This window comes from Saccostrea cucullata, unplaced genomic scaffold (genome assembly GCF_032062105.1).
Source record: "Saccostrea cucullata isolate Sc308-1 unplaced genomic scaffold, CSIRO_AGI_Scuc_v1 ctg4545, whole genome shotgun sequence".
NCBI lineage: Eukaryota > Metazoa > Mollusca > Bivalvia > Ostreida > Ostreidae > Saccostrea > Saccostrea cuccullata.
In genome coordinates, this window is record NW_026937134.1 from 22527 (window position 1) to 42301 (window position 19775).

At 32.1% G+C, this 19775-nt stretch overlaps 1 protein-coding gene and 3 long non-coding RNA genes across 4 annotated transcripts; 2 read left to right on the plus strand and 2 right to left on the minus strand.

Moving 5' to 3' along the window:
• Nucleotides 1-2687: 2687 nt before the first annotated feature.
• LOC134247421 (uncharacterized) lies at nt 2688-8386 on the minus strand. Its single transcript, XR_009987832.1, has 2 exons — nt 8297-8386; nt 2688-2813 (listed from the first exon to the last, which is right to left on the minus strand). It is a non-coding gene; the product is annotated as an uncharacterized LOC134247421 (long non-coding RNA).
• A 1433-nt stretch (nt 8387-9819) lies between these two features.
• LOC134247422 (uncharacterized) lies at nt 9820-12608 on the plus strand. Its single transcript, XR_009987833.1, has 3 exons — nt 9820-10054; nt 10970-11101; nt 12422-12608. It is a non-coding gene; the product is annotated as an uncharacterized LOC134247422 (long non-coding RNA).
• A 1153-nt stretch (nt 12609-13761) lies between these two features.
• On the plus strand, nt 13762-15081 carry LOC134247423 (uncharacterized). The gene is made up of 3 exons (XR_009987834.1): nt 13762-13938; nt 14398-14455; nt 15021-15081. It is a non-coding gene; the product is annotated as an uncharacterized LOC134247423 (long non-coding RNA).
• A 1308-nt stretch (nt 15082-16389) lies between these two features.
• On the minus strand, nt 16390-17022 carry LOC134247419 (uncharacterized). The gene has a single exon (XM_062729793.1). It carries the CDS (start codon nt 17020-17022, stop codon nt 16390-16392), a length of 633 nt encoding a protein of 210 aa, XP_062585777.1.
• Nucleotides 17023-19775: the final 2753 nt, after the last annotated feature.

Sequence of the window (19775 nt, forward strand, 5' to 3'; positions counted from 1 at the left end):
TGTACATAGAATTTTAGCTACAAATACATATTTACACAAAATTGGTGTTACTGACTCAGATTTATGTAGTTTTTGTAAGAAACACCCAGAGACAATTTGTCATCTTTTTTGGGAATGCGAGTGTGTTGCAGAAATTTGGGAAAATGTACTGGATTGGATGAAAGAACAGTTTGGAGTTGATATATCTCTAAACAAAGTTGATGTTTTGTTGGGAAAACATTATAAATATAACAATATATTTAATTTAGTAGTATGTATAATAAAAAAGCATATTTTTAGAAATAGATGCAAAAATGTGTACCATCTTTTGAGAGGGTCAAACAAGAGGTTATGTATTATTTTAATTGTGAAAAATATATTTATAAGAAAAATGGGGAAATAGACAGTTTTAAAAAACGATGGAATTTGATAATGTTTTAATATGATTAATATATTTGAAAAAAAAACAATGCAGTTACAGATGTACATCAACTTTTCACTGATTATATTAAGATTTCAGTTGTTAAATTTTATATAAATATAATCATATATAGTATGTAGCGAAAGGTGTGTGAATGATATGTGAAAAAAATGTCCTGTCACATTATGATTGTGTAATATATATGTGTATTATGTATGTTACTTAGTGAACCCAGGGCCCCAACCCTGGCACTATTATATACTTGGACATGTGATGGGGCAATAAAAAAAAAAAATAATAATAATTACCGCTATGTACGCAGTCACAAATTTTCAGCTGACATTTGTCAAAGCTTGCTTAATATAAATGTAAGGCAAATAGTGACAGTCAAGAAAATCCATTTAAATTTCTACACACTGATTAAACAGAAATTGAGATTCTGCAGAATCATGACCCCATGGTAAAAAGTATGTCAACATTTTATGATATCAATTATACAATATTTTGATCTGGTGAATCCTACTTTATAGATTGGTATTATAGAAAATATATATACATATATTATATATATATATATATATATATATATATATATATATATAGAAAGCACAGAGAAATTCACTTTTTACAAGGATACTCACTTCCGCCCCAGCCCGGGGTTGAACTCGCGACCTACGGAATCTGTCTCCTAGCAGTATAGGAACAGCGCGTTAGACCGCTCGGCTATCTAGGCAAGTTAAAAACTTGCTTTCGATGCCGATGGAATTCTCACAACGCTGCCCTACACTACACGGTCATTGAGAATGGAAGTGAGATACAGTTATTTGGACATTAGTTTTTAGAGGATTGTTACCAATACATGTTGTGATGAAATTAATTTTATTCATAAGGCACAAATTACAACAACTCTTAAACTAATATAACTGCCCTAAGTGAAGGAATATTAATATAGAAAGCACAGAGAAATTCACTTTTTACAAGGATACTCACTTCCGCCCCAGCCCGGGGTTGAACTCGCGACCTACGGAATCTGTCTCCTAGCAGTACAGGAACAGCGCGTTAGACCGCTCGGCTATCTAGGCAAGTTAAAAACTTGTCTTCGATGCCGATGGAATTCTCACAACGCTGCCCTACACTACACGGTCATTGAGAATGGAAGTGAGATACAGTTATTTGGACATTAGTTTTTAGAGGATTGTTACCAATACATGTTGTGATGAAATTAATTTTATTCATAAGGCACAAATTACAACAACTCTTAAACTAATATAACTGCCCTAAGTGAAGGAATATTAATATAGAAAGCACAGAGAAATTCACTTTTTACAAGGATACTCACTTCCGCCCCAGCCCGGGGTTGAACTCGCGACCTACGGAATCTGTCTCCTAGCAGTATAGGAACAGCGCGTTAGACCGCTCGGCTATCTAGGCAAGTTAAAAACTTGCTTTCGATGCCGATGGAAATCTCACAACGCTGCCCTACACTACACGGTCCGTATATATATATATATATATATATATATATATATATATATATATATATATATATATATATATATATATATATATATATATATATATATATATATATATATATATATATTTTTGCAACAATATTTCTCGTACAGTGTACCAAGACCCATAAAAAACATTTCTTGTGTAAATGATAAATGTTTGGTCATTTAATGATGTTAATGAACCCATCTATGGTGATGTAAATTTAGTTTGGTCATGAGATCAAATCTAAGAAAACACAGAAGGCTTTATGGTAGATTTAATCACATGCAAACCATACTTACATCACGATAGAAGTCTTAAATGATTACATAATTAATTTAATTATACACTGTATATTCAATTGAGACTAATTGACAATCCATAGTACAGTATGTACTAAAGTTCTACACCCGTGAAATGAAATATAAACCCCAATGGTAGAAATTGTTAAATAAACTTGTCTACCAATTATGATGTCACTCTAAAAATTTTTAATTGTTTATGACTGAATAATTAATTTAGGTCACATGACAAACCATTAAATATCCCATACTTAGCTAGTGTTATTCAGAAAAATTATTTACAAAAGTAAATTTTGTGTTTTAATGTAAATACATGTACCTCTAAAAACCCTCTCCATTCACAAAGTTAAATTATTATTTTTTATAATCATGATGATACTCAGAAATGTTGTATTACATGTACACAAGGCCAGTGTGCGTCTTGTGACCCTGCTGGTTTTTTTTTTCATATGTCACACAAAAGGTATTTTTTTAGAAAATACAAAGAGTCATGGTCTAAAAATATAATGGTTTAATGGACATAGATACAAATTAAAATCCTCTTGTTAATGTCATATAAATGATGAATTGGCACCAAAGAATCACCACTGCTGATGAATCCAATTTATTGGGACCTGTAACATAGAATAAACATAAATAAATAACATCGATAAACAAATAACATTACTCACATTTGGATCTATAAATTTTTGATGCAAGTCACTGTGATGTAGGCAACCAAATTCATACAATATCAAGTATTTTTTTTATCTAATCAAATTCAAAATAATAACTGGAATTAAATTATATTTAACTTAAGTTCTTAAACGGTCGAATGATTTTCATTCCTTAACCGAAAGTTATTTTTTTTGGTACCTACATAGAACTTGATATCCTGTACATAATTTTCACCCTAAACTTAACATGCTTAGAGTGTTGCGTTTGTTTTGATTGTGAGTATATATATATTCTCCTAACAGACTAGGCGGTTAACTTAATTTTTATAAACTTACACAAGTTACATATACATAACTATACATGTGTCAATTTGTCTCCCTGGGCCTCATCAGTCAGAGAAGAGATCAAACTGAGACATCAAAATAGACAAAATATTCCCCTGATACCTTCCTGGTTTTCATAATTTCAAAAATTTTTAATTATTCACATTCATAACTTAAACATTTGTCTTCAACTTTTACATAAAAACTCATTCATTGTGAGATCATTTTTGTACAGAGTAATAAATTTCTAAAAAAAATAATAATTTGACACAACCAGGAAAGTTTCGGCCCATGTATACTATCTTCCTGCAGCAACACAACAACACATATGTGAGTATGATTAGATTTCGTAATAAAATTGGATTTAAATCAATTTTTAAAAGGTAGACAACATGCAACTTGACACTGGCCTAGAGCGGACGGAGAATGCTCATCTACCATTGCCAGTCTACTACTGGACTGACTTTATGCCAGTTGCAGTTGTCAACTATGCTGAAATTGAATTTATAGTTGTAAAATTAATTAGTTTTATAGTTATATTCTATCTCATTTAAAATCATGATATTGATTTTATATTCTTTGGAGAATAAAAAAAGGGAAATGATTCAAGCATAGATTTAGTGTATTTATGACAGATTGACAGTATATCTAACACAAGTAAGAGAAAGCATTAACAAAAATAAATAAAATAACTGAAATGTTAGATCGAGACTGAACTCTTTCTATGCCTAAGAAACTAAGTCCTAAAAAGGAGTCAAAAATATCCCTTTCCATACAGATATTATTATTACATGTATATAGCCATGACCATTGAATTTGGGAAATACATTCTTAAAAAAGTTTTTTAGTTCTCTTTATCCTCATTTGAATGGTGTTGTCCACCTGTGAATATTACGCTGTGTTTTTTCCCATCACTTCCAACAACTGTTATCCTCCTACCAGAAATTGATGGAAGAATCCTATACCAGGAAGGTAGACCTTGAGGATCATTAATATTAATGACTGGACCTTGTGTTTCTGATGGTAAAACAGGGAGTTCATTTGTATGTACTAGTCTCAATGGGGGATATGGTGCAACAGAGGGCCCTGACCTTTGATCTTGTTCTATTCCATCAGAAGGAGCAGCGTTTTGACCTGGTTGATTATGTTACTGAAGCCATTTAAGGACATTATCTTTTTCTTGTTTGGGAGGGTTTCCTCAAAAAATCTTTTCTCTTTCTACCCGGATTCTTGATAGTGGGCATTTTCTTTATCATGTACATTTTTTTTATGCCTATTTAGATTTGCCTTATCGTGAAATGTCTTCTTACAAATTGAACATTGATTTTTTTCCAAGCTATTTGTCTTTTGTAAGTCATTAGAGGATTTTCCGTAAGTATGGATTGTTTGAAAGTAATTGTTAAGTGTTTTTAAGTGAGGATTTTCAGAGAAATGATTAATTTCTTGGTTATTTGTATCCTTACTTGAAACTAGTGAATCTAAATCAATTTTCTTACATGCTGCATATTCTAAATTCCAATGATATTTACTTTTTATTCCAACTGAATGGGGTTGTGAAATTCTCCTATGTATTGGTACAGTTTCAGTTACCAATTCATAGTGCCCCCCACCAGGCCTTGTCAAAATTAAATGAATATGCGAATTAGAATTGCCAAAATTCAACAACCATCATCAGAGTGTTAGTTAGAAAGACTGAAATTGTTTGTTGGTAATGATGGGAATTGAACCCATGTCTGCAACTATCCTTACATTACCAGTTCTTAGAGAGTATTTCTTTAGTATAATTAATACAGAACAGCCACCACCTTTTAGTCAAGATAGTACAAAAAAAAATTACATCTGACTTTTGAGAGTTAATAGACTTTCTTGTAATTAGTAAATGCCATTATCTGCACCTTAAGCCATCCTACCAAAATTAGGACATAATGTTCTAAATTTCCTATATAAGATCAACAATATACCGCCTGTCATTATTTTTAAACATTGGGTTGGAATACAGGGAAATTGCTAAACTCTGTTGACAAATTAATTAAAAAATACTTTACGTTTGTGACAGAGGAAGATTATATTTAAATTCAATATTGTGGAGGTTGTCATTCAAGTATTCTTCTTAAAAAAACATCTACTTGTAGATTAACACAAAAAGTAAAAAATGTTGCACAGGAAATGTCAAGTGCTGTCAAATGATCAAATTTGACAGCACTGTCTATCTTCTTTAACGATGAGTTTCATACACTGATCAACAATTATGCACTTAATATATGTACTTATCCTGTCTCTGATAAAAATCTAGAAATTTCATTGGCTGAGAGCAATACTGTATTAAACGATGTTATGCTGTCTACCCACCTTACATTGCTAATGTGCCCCCTCCACATGACCTACCCACCTTACATTGCTAATGTGCCCCCTCCACATGACCTACCCACCACATATTTAAAATTCATTCGGATTGCTCTGTTCCCAAAACTTTAACCTGGTCTCTTGTATGGAAAATATAGGTCAGATCCAGCATCCCAAGCAAGTTTGATCCTAAGATGCATCATCCATGCAAGTTTGGTTTAGCTAGGGCTTATAGTTACTTGGGAATAAAAATGTAGGTCAGATCCAGCATCCGAAGCAAGTCTGGTAGTGTACATCTCTAGATGCATCATCCATGCAAGTTTGGTTCAGATAGGGCTAATAGCTACTTGGGAATGGACTTGCTCCTAAAACTTTAACCTGGGACGCCGGGGTATAGCATAAGCTCATCTCGACTTCGTTGAGGTGAGCTAAAAAAGTAAAAAAAAAACTTACTTGAGAAAAGTTACACAAATCCTGAAATGAACTAGTGCAAATAATGTCTTAGTACTTATCCAGGCTAAAATATTCCAGATATAACCACAGGCCTTTGGATCGCTTAAAAAAAATTGTGTGTGTATAAAAAAAAAATAAAGGTACTGCTGAACTCTTACACTGGGTACCTAATTTCGCTAATAAAATATTTTTTATTCGAATGCTCTAAAATTCTACTTTTTATTTAAATCTATTCATAGATAAACATTCTTCAATTCTACCAAAGCTCATTCCGAAATTCCATATATTTCTTGAGATATTCTGAAATCAATTTCAAAAATGACCTACTTTCTTTTACTCGACATTAGCTTGGGCCCCTGGCCATTCACATGTAAACAAATGGTGTTTGAAGTGCGGCGAAGACTTGCATAGTATTCGCAATATCTTTCAACAATTTAAAGTTGATTTCTTACTCCAGATTGTAATGTCAAGTCCTTAATAATATTCCTTTCGCGAAAAATTAATTTGAAAACGTCTACATCAACAACTACCGCCATGTTGATTATAATTGTGAATGAAGCCATGGTAGAATGAAATTTTCCCGAAATGCATTATATACCTTTCGATTTTCAAAACAATTAGACAGCTAAAATGTTGTTTATGACTTAGTTACACCAAATGATCAATTTAAAGAAAAACCTTGTAAAGCTTGAATGCAAATGAGCAAATATTCATTGAGTTTAGAATAAATTCCGGGGAAAATTTGTCCCGTCGTTCTTGCTTTACAATTAGTGAAGGCCCAAGCTGATGTCGAGTAAAAAGATTATTGTAAATTTGGGAATTAATTTCAGAATATCTCGAGAAGTATAAGGAACTACGGAATGAACTTTGGTAGTAATGAAGATTGTTTATATTTGAATAGATATAGATAGAAAGTAAAATTATAAAGCATTTGATTTAAAAGAATATTATTGGCGAAAGTAGGTACCCCATGAAAAGAGTTCCATACCTTTATTTTTTTTTTTTTCAACAACTCATTTTTTTTCTAAGCGATCTAAAGGCCTGTGAGATATAACCATGGAAATTGAGTTCAGAGAGGGCAAACAAACAGCAATTTAAAGTCTAAAGACTAAACTGGATTGCATGTAAAATCATTGCTCACAGGGGATAAATAGATATCACTTTTTGCTGTGTTAAGATTAAGGTTAAGATTTCAAAGCAAAAGAGATGAGCGAAAAAGACCCAAAACATACGTTGAGGGCAGTCATCATGTTAAAATAATAAAAATAATGCTGATGAAATATATTTCTAAAAGGTTACAATTTCCTGCACACTACTCTAACATTTGTTTGAGCTAAACCCAAAATGACAAAGAAAAAAACCTAATAAAATTTAAAAAAATAAACAAAGAACAAACATACAGACCCCCAAACACAAAAAGAAAAACAAATGGCATAAGCCGTCACTTGAGTATTAAAAAAAATCCATAAAGGGTCTATAAAGTATTAACTAAAAGCTGCAAATAGAACTCAGGTTAATATTTGTAACAAATTAATTTTTAATCTCATCAAATGATGCATTTAAACCAAAATTAATAATATCTAATTATTTTTAAGACTTATGATGGTTTTGTTGTTCTTGAGAAGATTTCAAAATGATCTTTCCTATACATTTTTAAGTACAACTTTGGCCACATGTTCAATGTATCCCCTCCGTATTCCAAGAGGTCAAAATTTGAATAAATTTAAAGAACATTATCAAAAGATGCTTCCATATAAAGAGAGAGGAATCATGGCTTTCTTGAAAATAAGCACACACCCGCAGCAACAGAAAAAAACAGCTCATGCTTTTGGTAAATAATTATTATACAAAATTTCAGACAAATCCATGCTTTAAACAGCAAAGAAATCAAAATCAAACCTACAGACAGATATGCCATTCCACTAAAACCCTCCCTTCATTTGTGGAGGTGTAACAATGCTAAGAGGCATATTCACCATCACTATTTTAGTAGTTCAAAGTAGAAAAATTGCATTTATATTCATTGGACACAGTTAAAATCGTTTGCACATGACTATTCCAATATGCATATCTCTTACTCTATAACATCAATCTTCCACAAAAGATGATTCTTCTTTAATGCTATCACAGCAATAACTTTCTTCTCAGCTGTTAAAAATCATGCTGGTATTTCCATGATTTAAAACGAAAGTTGAATGTTAAATTGAATTTTGATCCCGATCAAAATTCAGACAAAGAAAATCACAAGACAAATGGACACTTTTTGATCATGAAAGCTGACAAGAGTCATTGCTCATGTCAGCTTTTTTAAAAATTAATACCAGGATAAGTATAGAGGTTGGCACATGTCAAATCTACCATGATGATCTTCAAGGAAGTTGATCATGTGTCCACCCCATACCTACATCCTGATAGATTTTAAAATTGATATATATACATGTCTATATATATATATATATATATTATAATGAAGATCATTGGTAACTTTACCAATCAAGAAGTATGCTCAACTTACTTGTGAATTTGATTTCAAAGGAAGGAGTCAATGGGTCTCTAAAAATAAAAATCAAAAGCAAGCTTAATTTTAATTTACATCTTTTTAAACCTAAAATTATGTGTTAAAAAAAAGACACAAAACTGAGGAGTAAAAGTCAACTTGTTGAGCCTATCCTGGAAGCAAAGATATTTTGTTATATGTGGTTTATGATATGGCTCTAATGCAAATGACATTTTTAAATATAACATATAGTTTCACTGACTGTTTTTTCAAGCACATAATTTATTTTCATAATATTTTTAACAGCAATTCAACAGAAATTTCTTTTCATTTATTCATTATTTTTAACTCACCTCTCCAAGTAGTTAATTCTGCAAAGAAATGCCAGCAAGCTACAATATTAAAATATTAGTTATTACCATGATTACAAAGTTATCTTTATAGCTAACTTTAATGTGAAATATTACAACTACATTGTACGTTACAAAACTTTAATTGCTGTTGCAATACCACTCTAGGTTAATTCATTTCTTGAAAATAAAGAGCTCAATCATTTTACTCAATTACATTTGTATTGTACATGCTGTAGGTCAAAGGATTTTTAGGGGTTAACAATAAACTGATTTAAAAATACATATTGATATTTACCTGAATCCAATATACAAACATGTATTAAGTTTTGCACCTTTTTGATAGTATACATAGGAATATCATTGGCATGCGCCCAGGTAAAATCTCTGAACAGACAAGATGTAAAGTAAAACACTTTCTGTAGTTATCCACCATTGATATATTACATGAACCATACTTACAGGAACAGGAGACAGAAAATCACTGCCATCATTGCCATGCAGCATTCCAGTAGTTACAATACAATGCACTGCTATCTATAAAACATGCATACATTTATTAACTTTACATTAATAATGACTATAAGTTGAGTTGTAAAAACAGTGTTTATACGCAAATCCTTAGAGTATGGTCATTTCAAGCAAAATGCAATGATCTAAATTGACAAAAATTTACAGAGTGATCAAAGTCATTGACACTGGACCTAGGCCCTTGGAATTGGGAATTTAACATTTTATCAATACTTTCTTATCAACATGGGTACATCCCACTAATTATTTTTAGAATCGGTAGGAGAAGAAAGTAGTGCAGAAAAAATTACAAGTTCCTTAAATTGCAGACTTGCATAAAAAAAATTGGGCAGGTGTACTGAACTGAGCCTCACACTTGTTGATAAGGAGTATCTTTCCTACCAAAAAAGCTTTGAAAATGTAATTTATCAAGAAGATCAGCCGAATTATTTTGTGTATTATAACGCCATTGAGAATTCTGAAATTCCCCTACTTTCACTTTCATTTTTAGAGGTTCCCGCAGACAGACGCATTTTGCCGGAAAACGAATCTGACATGCCACCTCGAGATTTTAACCAAGGACAGACAAGTTGATGTGCTTTGATTTGAGGGGTCACTCACTACCGAACGAAAATTAGGGACATCGCTATGAGAAGAAACGTTAACATTGTCGCCTATGGGAAAACAATTAGTGGACTGTACCCATATTAGGAAGCCTATAAGTAAGTGAAAGATGTCATAAATCTTGAATTTATTTCAAAGTTGTTGTTTTCTATTATTTTCAATTGTTCAAATTTATGAAAAAAACAATTCTTATATTGTTGATACACATTTTTAAACAAATTGATTCATGAATAAAGGGTCTAGCCCCCCCCCCCCCCACCCCCGGGAACAGTCAACATGTATCACCCCTTGTTTACACATGTATCATGTAGATTAAATGTATCGATTTATATAATTTATTTATTCAGAATCATAAATGTATAATTTGATTAAGAAGCAATTATGTAGAAGTACATGCTCCACTGTGGTTTATTTTCAATACACAAAAATTCACAAATGAGTTCGGGATCGGTATTCAATCGGGGTCAAGGTCGAAGTGAAAGTAGACTTAGCAGAAACTGTTCAGGGAAGTGTTAAGCAGTATATAGGTGATGGGTATTTGTATTTTACACAGGAGGTAAGAGGTATACCCTAGTACAATATTTGTAAACAACAATTTAATGTTTTTGGAACATGTCGATGATCGGCGCGTCACATACTTGACATACATCATTTCAGATCAGTTGCGCGGTCAAGCTGGGTACAGTTGTCTGGGAGTTAAACGATGTGTGTGAACATGCACATTAACTGATTTTTCTCATATTTTTTAGCAATTGCATTACATGTATTTGTTGAATGTTCAATTATTGTCAGTAAAACATGATTTTTACCTATATAATTCTGCTGAATTTACTTAATTACCAATGTAAACAGTGTGATTTCAGGTGGGAGCAAATTAATCATTTTTTAAATTAATTAATTTCAAGTAATGGGCATAAAAGGAATATGGTAAAAATTGTACGTGTTGAATGTCTGTGTGTCTGTCTGTCTGCAAATGTTATATTGTACCATTTATTGTATTGATTTTTTTTTAGGTTTATGGTGATTGGTACAGGAAAAACATGAGGTCCATGCAGATGGTGTTTAAAACTATTGGCCAGCAAATGCACACCCATTTGAATACATCTTGAAAAAGAACCAGCAAAATGTGACAGTCGGCAAAATATGTAAGTTTAAGTTTTGCTAAAAAAAATTTCATTAGAGTGGGGGGATGGGGTGGGGGTGAGGAAATTTACATATCAAATAGGTGATCAGAATGTGAAAGTATTTAGCTATAACTAATCTGTACATGCACTGCTATATACATTTTGCAGCTCATATAGATTTTCTTTTCTTATTTAAGATTTTCAAATTAATTAGATCTACATCTTTGTATATTACACGGATATAAGAATTGAAATTTCATGAATATTTGACAGTCAAAATTATGTGATTTGTCAGGAAATTCAAAATTTTGTCTCATTTTCCTACAAATTACAAAATGGTTACCATGGAAACAAAACAACTTTAGTGAACTATTTATTTAATCTGCAACACCCCATATTTTTATTTTTTAAAGTAAATAATAGTATATAAGCACTGATTTTGTCTTAAATGAAAAGTACGGGAAAAGTAATGATACGCATGTATTGAGCTATCCATTATTATGATGTCATTGTGACGTCATAGATGAGTAAATTTGCATTGGTATAAAAATTGCTTTGAAACAAATGATTCTATATAGGATTATAAAGGCTTATAACTTTTTCATTCATAGTCCAAATTTCCTGAATGATACATCAATGGACAGGAAATAATAAGTACTTTTTTATTTTACTACTTTCGGGGTATTTGTGAACTTCATTTTTTTGTCATTTCTGGAGAAACTATGAATTAGAGGGTGAAAAGTGGTCATATTTTGTGCGGAAATACATTGATTTTTTAAAATAAGTGAAATTGACCCAATTACGTGCTTGATTATGATTTGACTATATGTATTGAAAGATATGAAGGTGATTAAGAATAGTATAAATGTGTCGATAGGCTAAAATTTGACTCAAAATTTGGGTGCAGTTTTGGCTAGATTGGAGCATTTTTTAAGGATATTACACATAGAACTGTAAATGCTGTAAAATCTTAATTAATTGTTGAATTTTCATGAAACTTGGCATGATGTCTCTACTTATGCTCTAGATTGACAAACAGTGTGAAATATTGTAAAATCAAAAAAATGCTTTTTCATATTGGGTACATCCCACTAATTATTTTTAGAATCGGTAGGAGAAGAAAGTAGTGCAGAAAAAATTACAAGTTCCTTAAATTGCAGGCTTGCATAAAAAAATTGGGCAGGTGTACTGAATTGAGCCTCACACTTGTTGATAAGGAGTATCTTTCCTACCAAAAAAGCTTTGAAAATGTAATTTATCAAAAAGATCAGCCGAATTATTTTGTGTATTATAACGCCATTGAGAATTCTGAAATTACCCTACTTTCACTTTCATTTTTAGAGGTTCCCGCAGACAGACGCATTTTGCCGGAAAACGAATCTGACATGCCACCTCGAGATTTTAACCAAGGACAGACAAGTTGATGTGCTTTGATTTGAGGGGTCACTCACTACCGAACGAAAATTAGGGACATCGCTATGAGAAGAAACGTTAACATTGTCGCCTATGGGAAAACAATTAGTGGACTGTACCCACACGATCAAAGCATGTATTTTTGGTAAAGAAATTGAGTACACACAAGTATTTCCTAAAATTTACTGAATTCTTTGAGAATTCTGGTCAAATGTGTCACCAGGCAAGTAATTAGTAAATATTCAAGGGTTGCTTTCATTTCTTTTGAGATAAAACATACATTTCTTATCAAAGCATGTGTTTTTGGTAAAGAAATTGAGTGCACACAAGTATTTCCTAAAATTTACTGAATTCTTTGAGAATTCTGGTCAAATGTGTCACCAGGCAAGTAATTAGTAAATATTCAAGGGTTGCTTTCATTTCTTTTGGGATAAAACATGCATTTCTTATCAAAGCATGTGTTTTTGGTAAAGAAATTGAGTGCACACAAGTATTTCCTAAAATGTACTGAATTCTTTGAGAATTCTGGTCAAATGTGTCACCAGGCAAGTAATTAGTAAATATTCAAGGGTTGCTTTCATTTCTTTTGGGATAAAACATACATTTCTTATCAAATCATGTATTTTTGGTAAAGAAATTGAGTACACACAAGTATTTTCTAAAATTTACTAAATTCTTTGAGAATTTTTGTTAAATGTGTCACTAAGTAAGAAATAAGTTAATATTCAAGGGTTGCTTTCATTTCTTTTGGGATAAAACACACATTTCTTATAAAAGCATGTATTGTTGGTAAAGAAATTGAGTACACACAAGTATTTTCTAAAGTTTACTGAATTCTTTGAGAATTTTTGTTAAATGTGTCACTAAGTAAGAAATTAGTTAATATTCAAGGGTTGCTTTCATTTCTTTTGGGATAAAACACACATTTCTTATCATATCATGTATTTTTCGAAGAAATTGAGTACACACAAGTATTTCACAAATTTTCACTGAATTATTTCATATTTCTAGTTAAATGTGTCACCAGGCAAGTAATTAATCAATGTTCACTGTTCGCTTTAACATCTAATTGTATAAAATGAACTTACCAGGAGGAAAAACATCTCTGTGAAAATCCCAGCGTCTCTTCTTAGAGCCATATTGAAAGGAAAGACTGCGCATGCGCAAAAAACTGCGCATGCGCGAAAGGAACTGAGGACTGCGCATGCGCGAATGCCTAGTCCTAAGGTTGTAAACAGTCGCTTTCGGAAGAATTTGGGAATGTAAACAGCGAAGAGTCCAGTCATCGAAAAACCGTTTTTCTTCAGCTTGTTTGGATGATTTAACCGATTCTTACTTGTGTAAAAGTGTGATAACATCTTTTTCTGTTAAATATACTCTGTTTATTTGGATAATTCCACAGGAACCGTCAACAGCGGACTTGAATTGAAGATGTGCGAGATCATGTAAGTATACTGCAAACTGCAAACTGTAAATGTTTTCATTTTTATACATATTTATCCCTTTAAACAATGTTCTAATGTCTTAAACTATAAACATTTTATTCTAATTAATATAAACAAAAATTGGGTGTAGTAGTGTAGACGGAAGGGGATAAATATTTACAAATACTCTGTCATATGATTCAATCAGCTATCAATGAGCCCTAAGACTAAAACAATCATATGTATTATGCCTTAATCAGGTTGTTACTCTTATCATTTCCCTAATAAGGTCAGAAAATAGTTTCTTTTGTTTCAATGTAATTTATAATACATGAATGTAGAATCATCATGACCATTTCTAATGCTACTGCTAAATGTTAAATAAGCTCACTCAGCAGTGCACTTACATAGTGTACATGTATGTATGATGTATTGTGAGTTATGAAACCTAAGTTAATCTTTTAATATTCATCATTACAGAGAATGGATTTGCTTGGACTCATGCGTCATCACAGTATAAAGGATTTTAATCTAAAAAGTATGTATGATTTTATTTTTATTATGTATTTTTACATGGTCATTAAAATACATAAACATCATTATCTGAGTTGAGGTGGCATGTATGCAGTTTCTCGGAACAAGTGATTTCTTCTTTCAAAAATCTTGAGAGTAAAAATTGAAATTTATGTTGAATTTTTCTGGTCATCATGTTGTTGTTACATAGATATTTTCTTCTTTTTCATATTCAAATTTCAAGACCAAAAAACAGAAAACCAAGAAAAAACATGAAATAGATAAATACAAGCAGAAAATAGAGAAAAGTAACTAAAACAAATGTATTCATACTTGTTTGCAAGTTGACAAGATAAACTGAATTATAATGTAAAGTTAATTATGTTAAATAAGATATGACTGAGGTTGCAGTATAAGATTTTATTTTTCATGATTTCTAAATGCATCACTTTTGGGGAAGAAATAGGTGAAATTAAAGCCAATTGTACAATCAAAAACATTTAAAATTTTAAATGTGTATGAAACGTGTATGACAAAGTTTACAATCTACATGCCTATAATGTTTTTTTTCTTTATTTCAGGAAAATGAGGAAATCCTGCACATTTGAAGCTGTAAGAATGCAGTTCATGCCATATGCTGTTAGAGTACATGTAAATGATGAAAAATGTTCAAACCAATGTCAAAGAGTCCCAAGTCTGAAATCATGGTGCTTTTATTAAAGAGATCAGTGTGTGTTTTCTGTGAATTGCTGACATTTGTGTAACTGTTCGGTTTATGACCATCTCTCTGACAATAACTCTGACATTTGAATTTCAATTTGATTGACGGATAAGGAAGCCAAATCTTATGCATGTAAAACATGATACAACTGTAATAAAAACATTGATAAACTTAAATTTAAACAAAATTCATGTACATGTATCTGATCTTTGCATTGAATTTATAAATGCTGTACATCATGTACATGGATACTTTTAATAACTCTGTCTCATGGTAATGGAATATTCAATTGAATTGTTAAACATTGTTGAGGAATCACCTTGAATAAAAATATTGTGAACTTGATAAAATATTTTTCCTTATTTAAACGCTGAAATTTTAAGATTAAATGTCAAGGTCAAAAACAAGGTTTACTCAAGAATGTGTTATAAATGCTGTAAATACTGTGAATTCTTATGGATGTTTTATAAGATCTAAGGAATGTGTGGAGCATTTTAATATTTCTCAATAAGACACATTCAAGATCAATTAATGGCAAGGTCAAATACAAACCTGGTGTAACGTCCGAGCAATTGTCAGATAAATTAATTAATCCAAGGTAGCAATAATATGTAAAATATAAGTAAACGCTCAATGCGTAATCCAGGTATTTAATCGCCCCCGGCGATTTACTCTCTCCTTGAAAATCAAAAGTCAGTATCGGTTTAAGTTTTATTTACACATAATCATAGTCAAGAATAATCCAAAATCAACACAATAAACACTGTATAATTAATCCTGAAACAATATTTGAGCGAAGTATATCCCAGCACAACTATATCAAAACTGCGTCCCCGTATCGAATAAGTACCCGTATATATACTAAATGACCATCACTCCTAAGGAGTGATGGGGTATAAACAAAGGACCGTCACTCCTAATGAGTGACCGGGTGTAAACAAACTATTCTAAAAATAGAACGAGTGACTGGGGTTACATAAATACTGTAGAATATTAACTTAACAATTAAAATTATAAATTTAGGAAAAGAGTGACTTCAAAATACGTAACAACTTCCCCCGCCTAAGAATTTTGACTCCGCTCAAAGATTATGTACATACAAACATACAACATTTTCAAATGCAAAAATAGTAATGATAAACACGTTCAATTAGATTCAAATATTTACAAACAGTCATATTTACACAATAAAATAAAATGGCACAACTGTTCTTGTATCCAGAGTCACTGCATAAAAATCACAAGGTAGAGTTCACGACACGCACGTTACGATTGTTAAAGTGATATGGCACTTCGGTGATAATTTCCATTGCAATGTCAGCAAAGTTCACATTCATTGGGTCCATATTTCTGGAGTGCGCGATGAATGTGTTACGCACGACTTCTGAGGTCCCGTCCGGATACACAGTCTCGGTCTTAATCAGAGTTAACGAAATCACGGTCGTCTCAGAGGTACTTCCGGTTTCGTTAGTAGTGTCCATGTCACTATCCTCTGTCGGCACCGCGGACTCGTATTCTTCATCTTCCATATATTGTTCGTGGTCCTCTCCCCGAAAGTCAAAGTCACTATCCCCGCACAGAAAGTCGTCAACATTTACTGCTGGCTCCTCGCGCATAATGTCCTCTAGCAATGACGAACTCACTGATAGGATGTCGCGATTATCCGGGTTAGGGTCAATCACCATCTTTTCCAACTCTTCTTCGTCTGACGATACGTTCTCATACTCCAGTTCACACGTTTCATCAGAAGAAATGTCACTATACTGGTCACTGAGAACTGTCACATACACGGGTTTCCTCGACTCACTCATCATGTCGCGCGTCATCTCTGTCCTGTCACACTTTGTCATTTCAGCCTTAGCCTGCTCCATAGTTAGTTTATGTACATTAAACAAATGTATCCGTAAATTAAAAAGTCTACCAAAAGGTCGTTGGCAAAAATTACACTCTTGAAGAATGCTGTTCTCTCTTATGTTGGTTTAACGCACTAATTGAATTTAATTGAATTCTGCATTGGTCGCATACAGCCATTCGCATTGAAAATAAACTAGAACTGGTTAGTCTCTGAATCTGGCAGGTCTCTTTAGTACCCGTCCTCTTCTGGTCATCCTCAACTTGGCTTCTGATTGGTGGAAAATTTTAGCGGGGGCGGCTATTGTTTCTGCATCTCTTTGAAGTCTCGGTAGCGCACGACCGCTGTCTACACTATTGTCCTCCCGCGCTCTAGGCGTTTGATCCGCCGACAACGTCTGGTCAGGGTATTCGTCAGGGAAGTTCCTTGGGTCACTGGTTGTTTTAGATCCCCGATAGAGTTTAATATTATCCGAATGAATAATAACTGGTTTTGATGTTTTGGAAAGTTGAATTTGATACAATACATCACTTAATCGTTTTATAACTGTCCATGGTCCTGTCCATTTTCTAGCTAATTTTGCTTTAGTTCCCATAATGATTTTTGGTTGACTTCGGCGAACTAAATCTCCAATATCGTAATTCACTGAATGTACATTCCTATTGTAATAGTGTTTCTGGCGTTCACAATTCTTTCCGGTTACTTCCCTTACAATGTCGTACATTTCACTCAAAGAATTTTCCAGTCCCTGCACATATTCCGCTTGATACACTGAATTTCTTTTTCCGTCAAAATTCTTGGTTATAAGGTCAACAGGTAAGGTAATTTCTTCGCCAAATACCATCCGATAGGGCGTGATTCCCGTTGTTTCGTGTATTGTACTGTTGTATGCAAATACCATTCCATCCACATATTTATCCCAGTCAGTCTGATTCACAGAAATGTATTTAGAAAGCATGTCTTTGATTGTTTTGTTACAGTACCCGCATCGTTATTCTTTACAATTCTATCGTGTTCTATCGTGCGTGTATCCTATCGTATCGTGCGTGTATCCTATCGTATCGTGCGTGTATCCTATCGTATACTGCGTGTATCCTATCGTATCCTATCGTATCGTGTTTTCCGTTTCTCAGGTTTTGCGTTTTCTATCGTGTTTTCCGTTTATCGTGTAGATCGTTTATCAGGTTCTATCGTGTATCGTGTTTTGCGTTTATCGTGTATATTCGGAAACCCTCGCTTTTTATCTTTACTAAACAAAGAAACTACTGAGCTATTCCGAGTTTCTTTTTCGTTTTGTTAATAAAAATAAGATTAATTCAACCGAAAAAGAGAAAATAAAGTTTTATCCATTTCTTTTTCATCAATATAAGAAATATTAAAGCGTAGAAGGAAAAAAATTAATAGCACATTTCATAAATGAATCAATTGATTTATTAATAAATAATTAAATAAGTAAATAAAATAAATATATCATTGTAAAACAGAAAGTGATTGTCAAAATTTAAACAGTAAGAAGTAAAATTATAAGTAAATCGATTACCTGGTCAATTTTTTTTTTTAAATAATTTATCGAATTGTATGATTTATTTTGTCAAAATTAAATACATTTAATATGATATTCTTAAATGAATCAGAGTTACCGGAGAATGATTTTTGGTAAGCTACGATGTTCGCGTACACAAAAAGCAAATAAATAAATAATAAGCAGGGTATTGATATGTATCTTTCTTTCATGCAATATTCTGTTTTTCCTTGTTTATCGTCTGATAACGTTAGTAATATTTTTACGCCTCTGATCTGCATGTATGCACATTTATTAGAAGTCTTGATGTTAGCGGTAACTGGAAATTCCAGAAGCCCCCCGTTTTTTGGAGAATACCTATACAGAAGGGTAGAAGCCCCAATAAAGTGGTAGAAGCCCCATAAAATTCAATGAAATGGGTTACATAAAACCCTAAGGTGATGTTTAAATGAATGATATTGATAACCGTAAATTTTAATCGCCAATTTTACTCCAAAGTCGACAGAAATCGGGCGACATTTCTTCTTGTCTTCATATACCGTACACCACGCCCGATCTAAAATCTCGATCGCTGAAGTCGTTTAGAGTAATCCGTGAAAATCATTACCATTATCTTGATCAAAAGTGAATAATATAATATATGATTTTTATTTTAAAAAAATATATATGAAAGGAAAGTTAAGAATATAAATGAAGCATCAAATATTTACATATTTCCTAAATGAAATAAAATATTAATTATGAACATATTTCATGGCCTGCTTGAATACTTTTATCCACACTGGTTTGCACCTACCAAAAAGAATTTTATATCGAAAATCATTATTGAAAATATGAAAATATTTGTATAGATTACGTGTACTGTTACATAAAAACATTGAGATTTAACCTGTTGATATAGATTACTGTAACAGTGAAAATACTAATTGATTGGGTGTTTTAAATGAATTTAACTAGGCAATTAATAATTAATGAAGTTCCTTTTTGAAAATTCCGATCATTTATAATATAAAATTAAGTTAAATAAATTAATGAATAAAGTGATTTAAGTTGTTAATTTATTTAATTTCAAAGGTATTTGTTTTGGTTTCTTTTTCTTCCAATTGTTTATTTATATTTGAAATTCAGTATTCATGCATTCATTATTATTTTCCAGTTACTTGTTGTAATTTTTTTTTGGTTCTGTTTTATTTTGGGGAGGTTTTTTTTTAATCATTTTTTTGTTTATTTATTAGAACAAATTATACTCA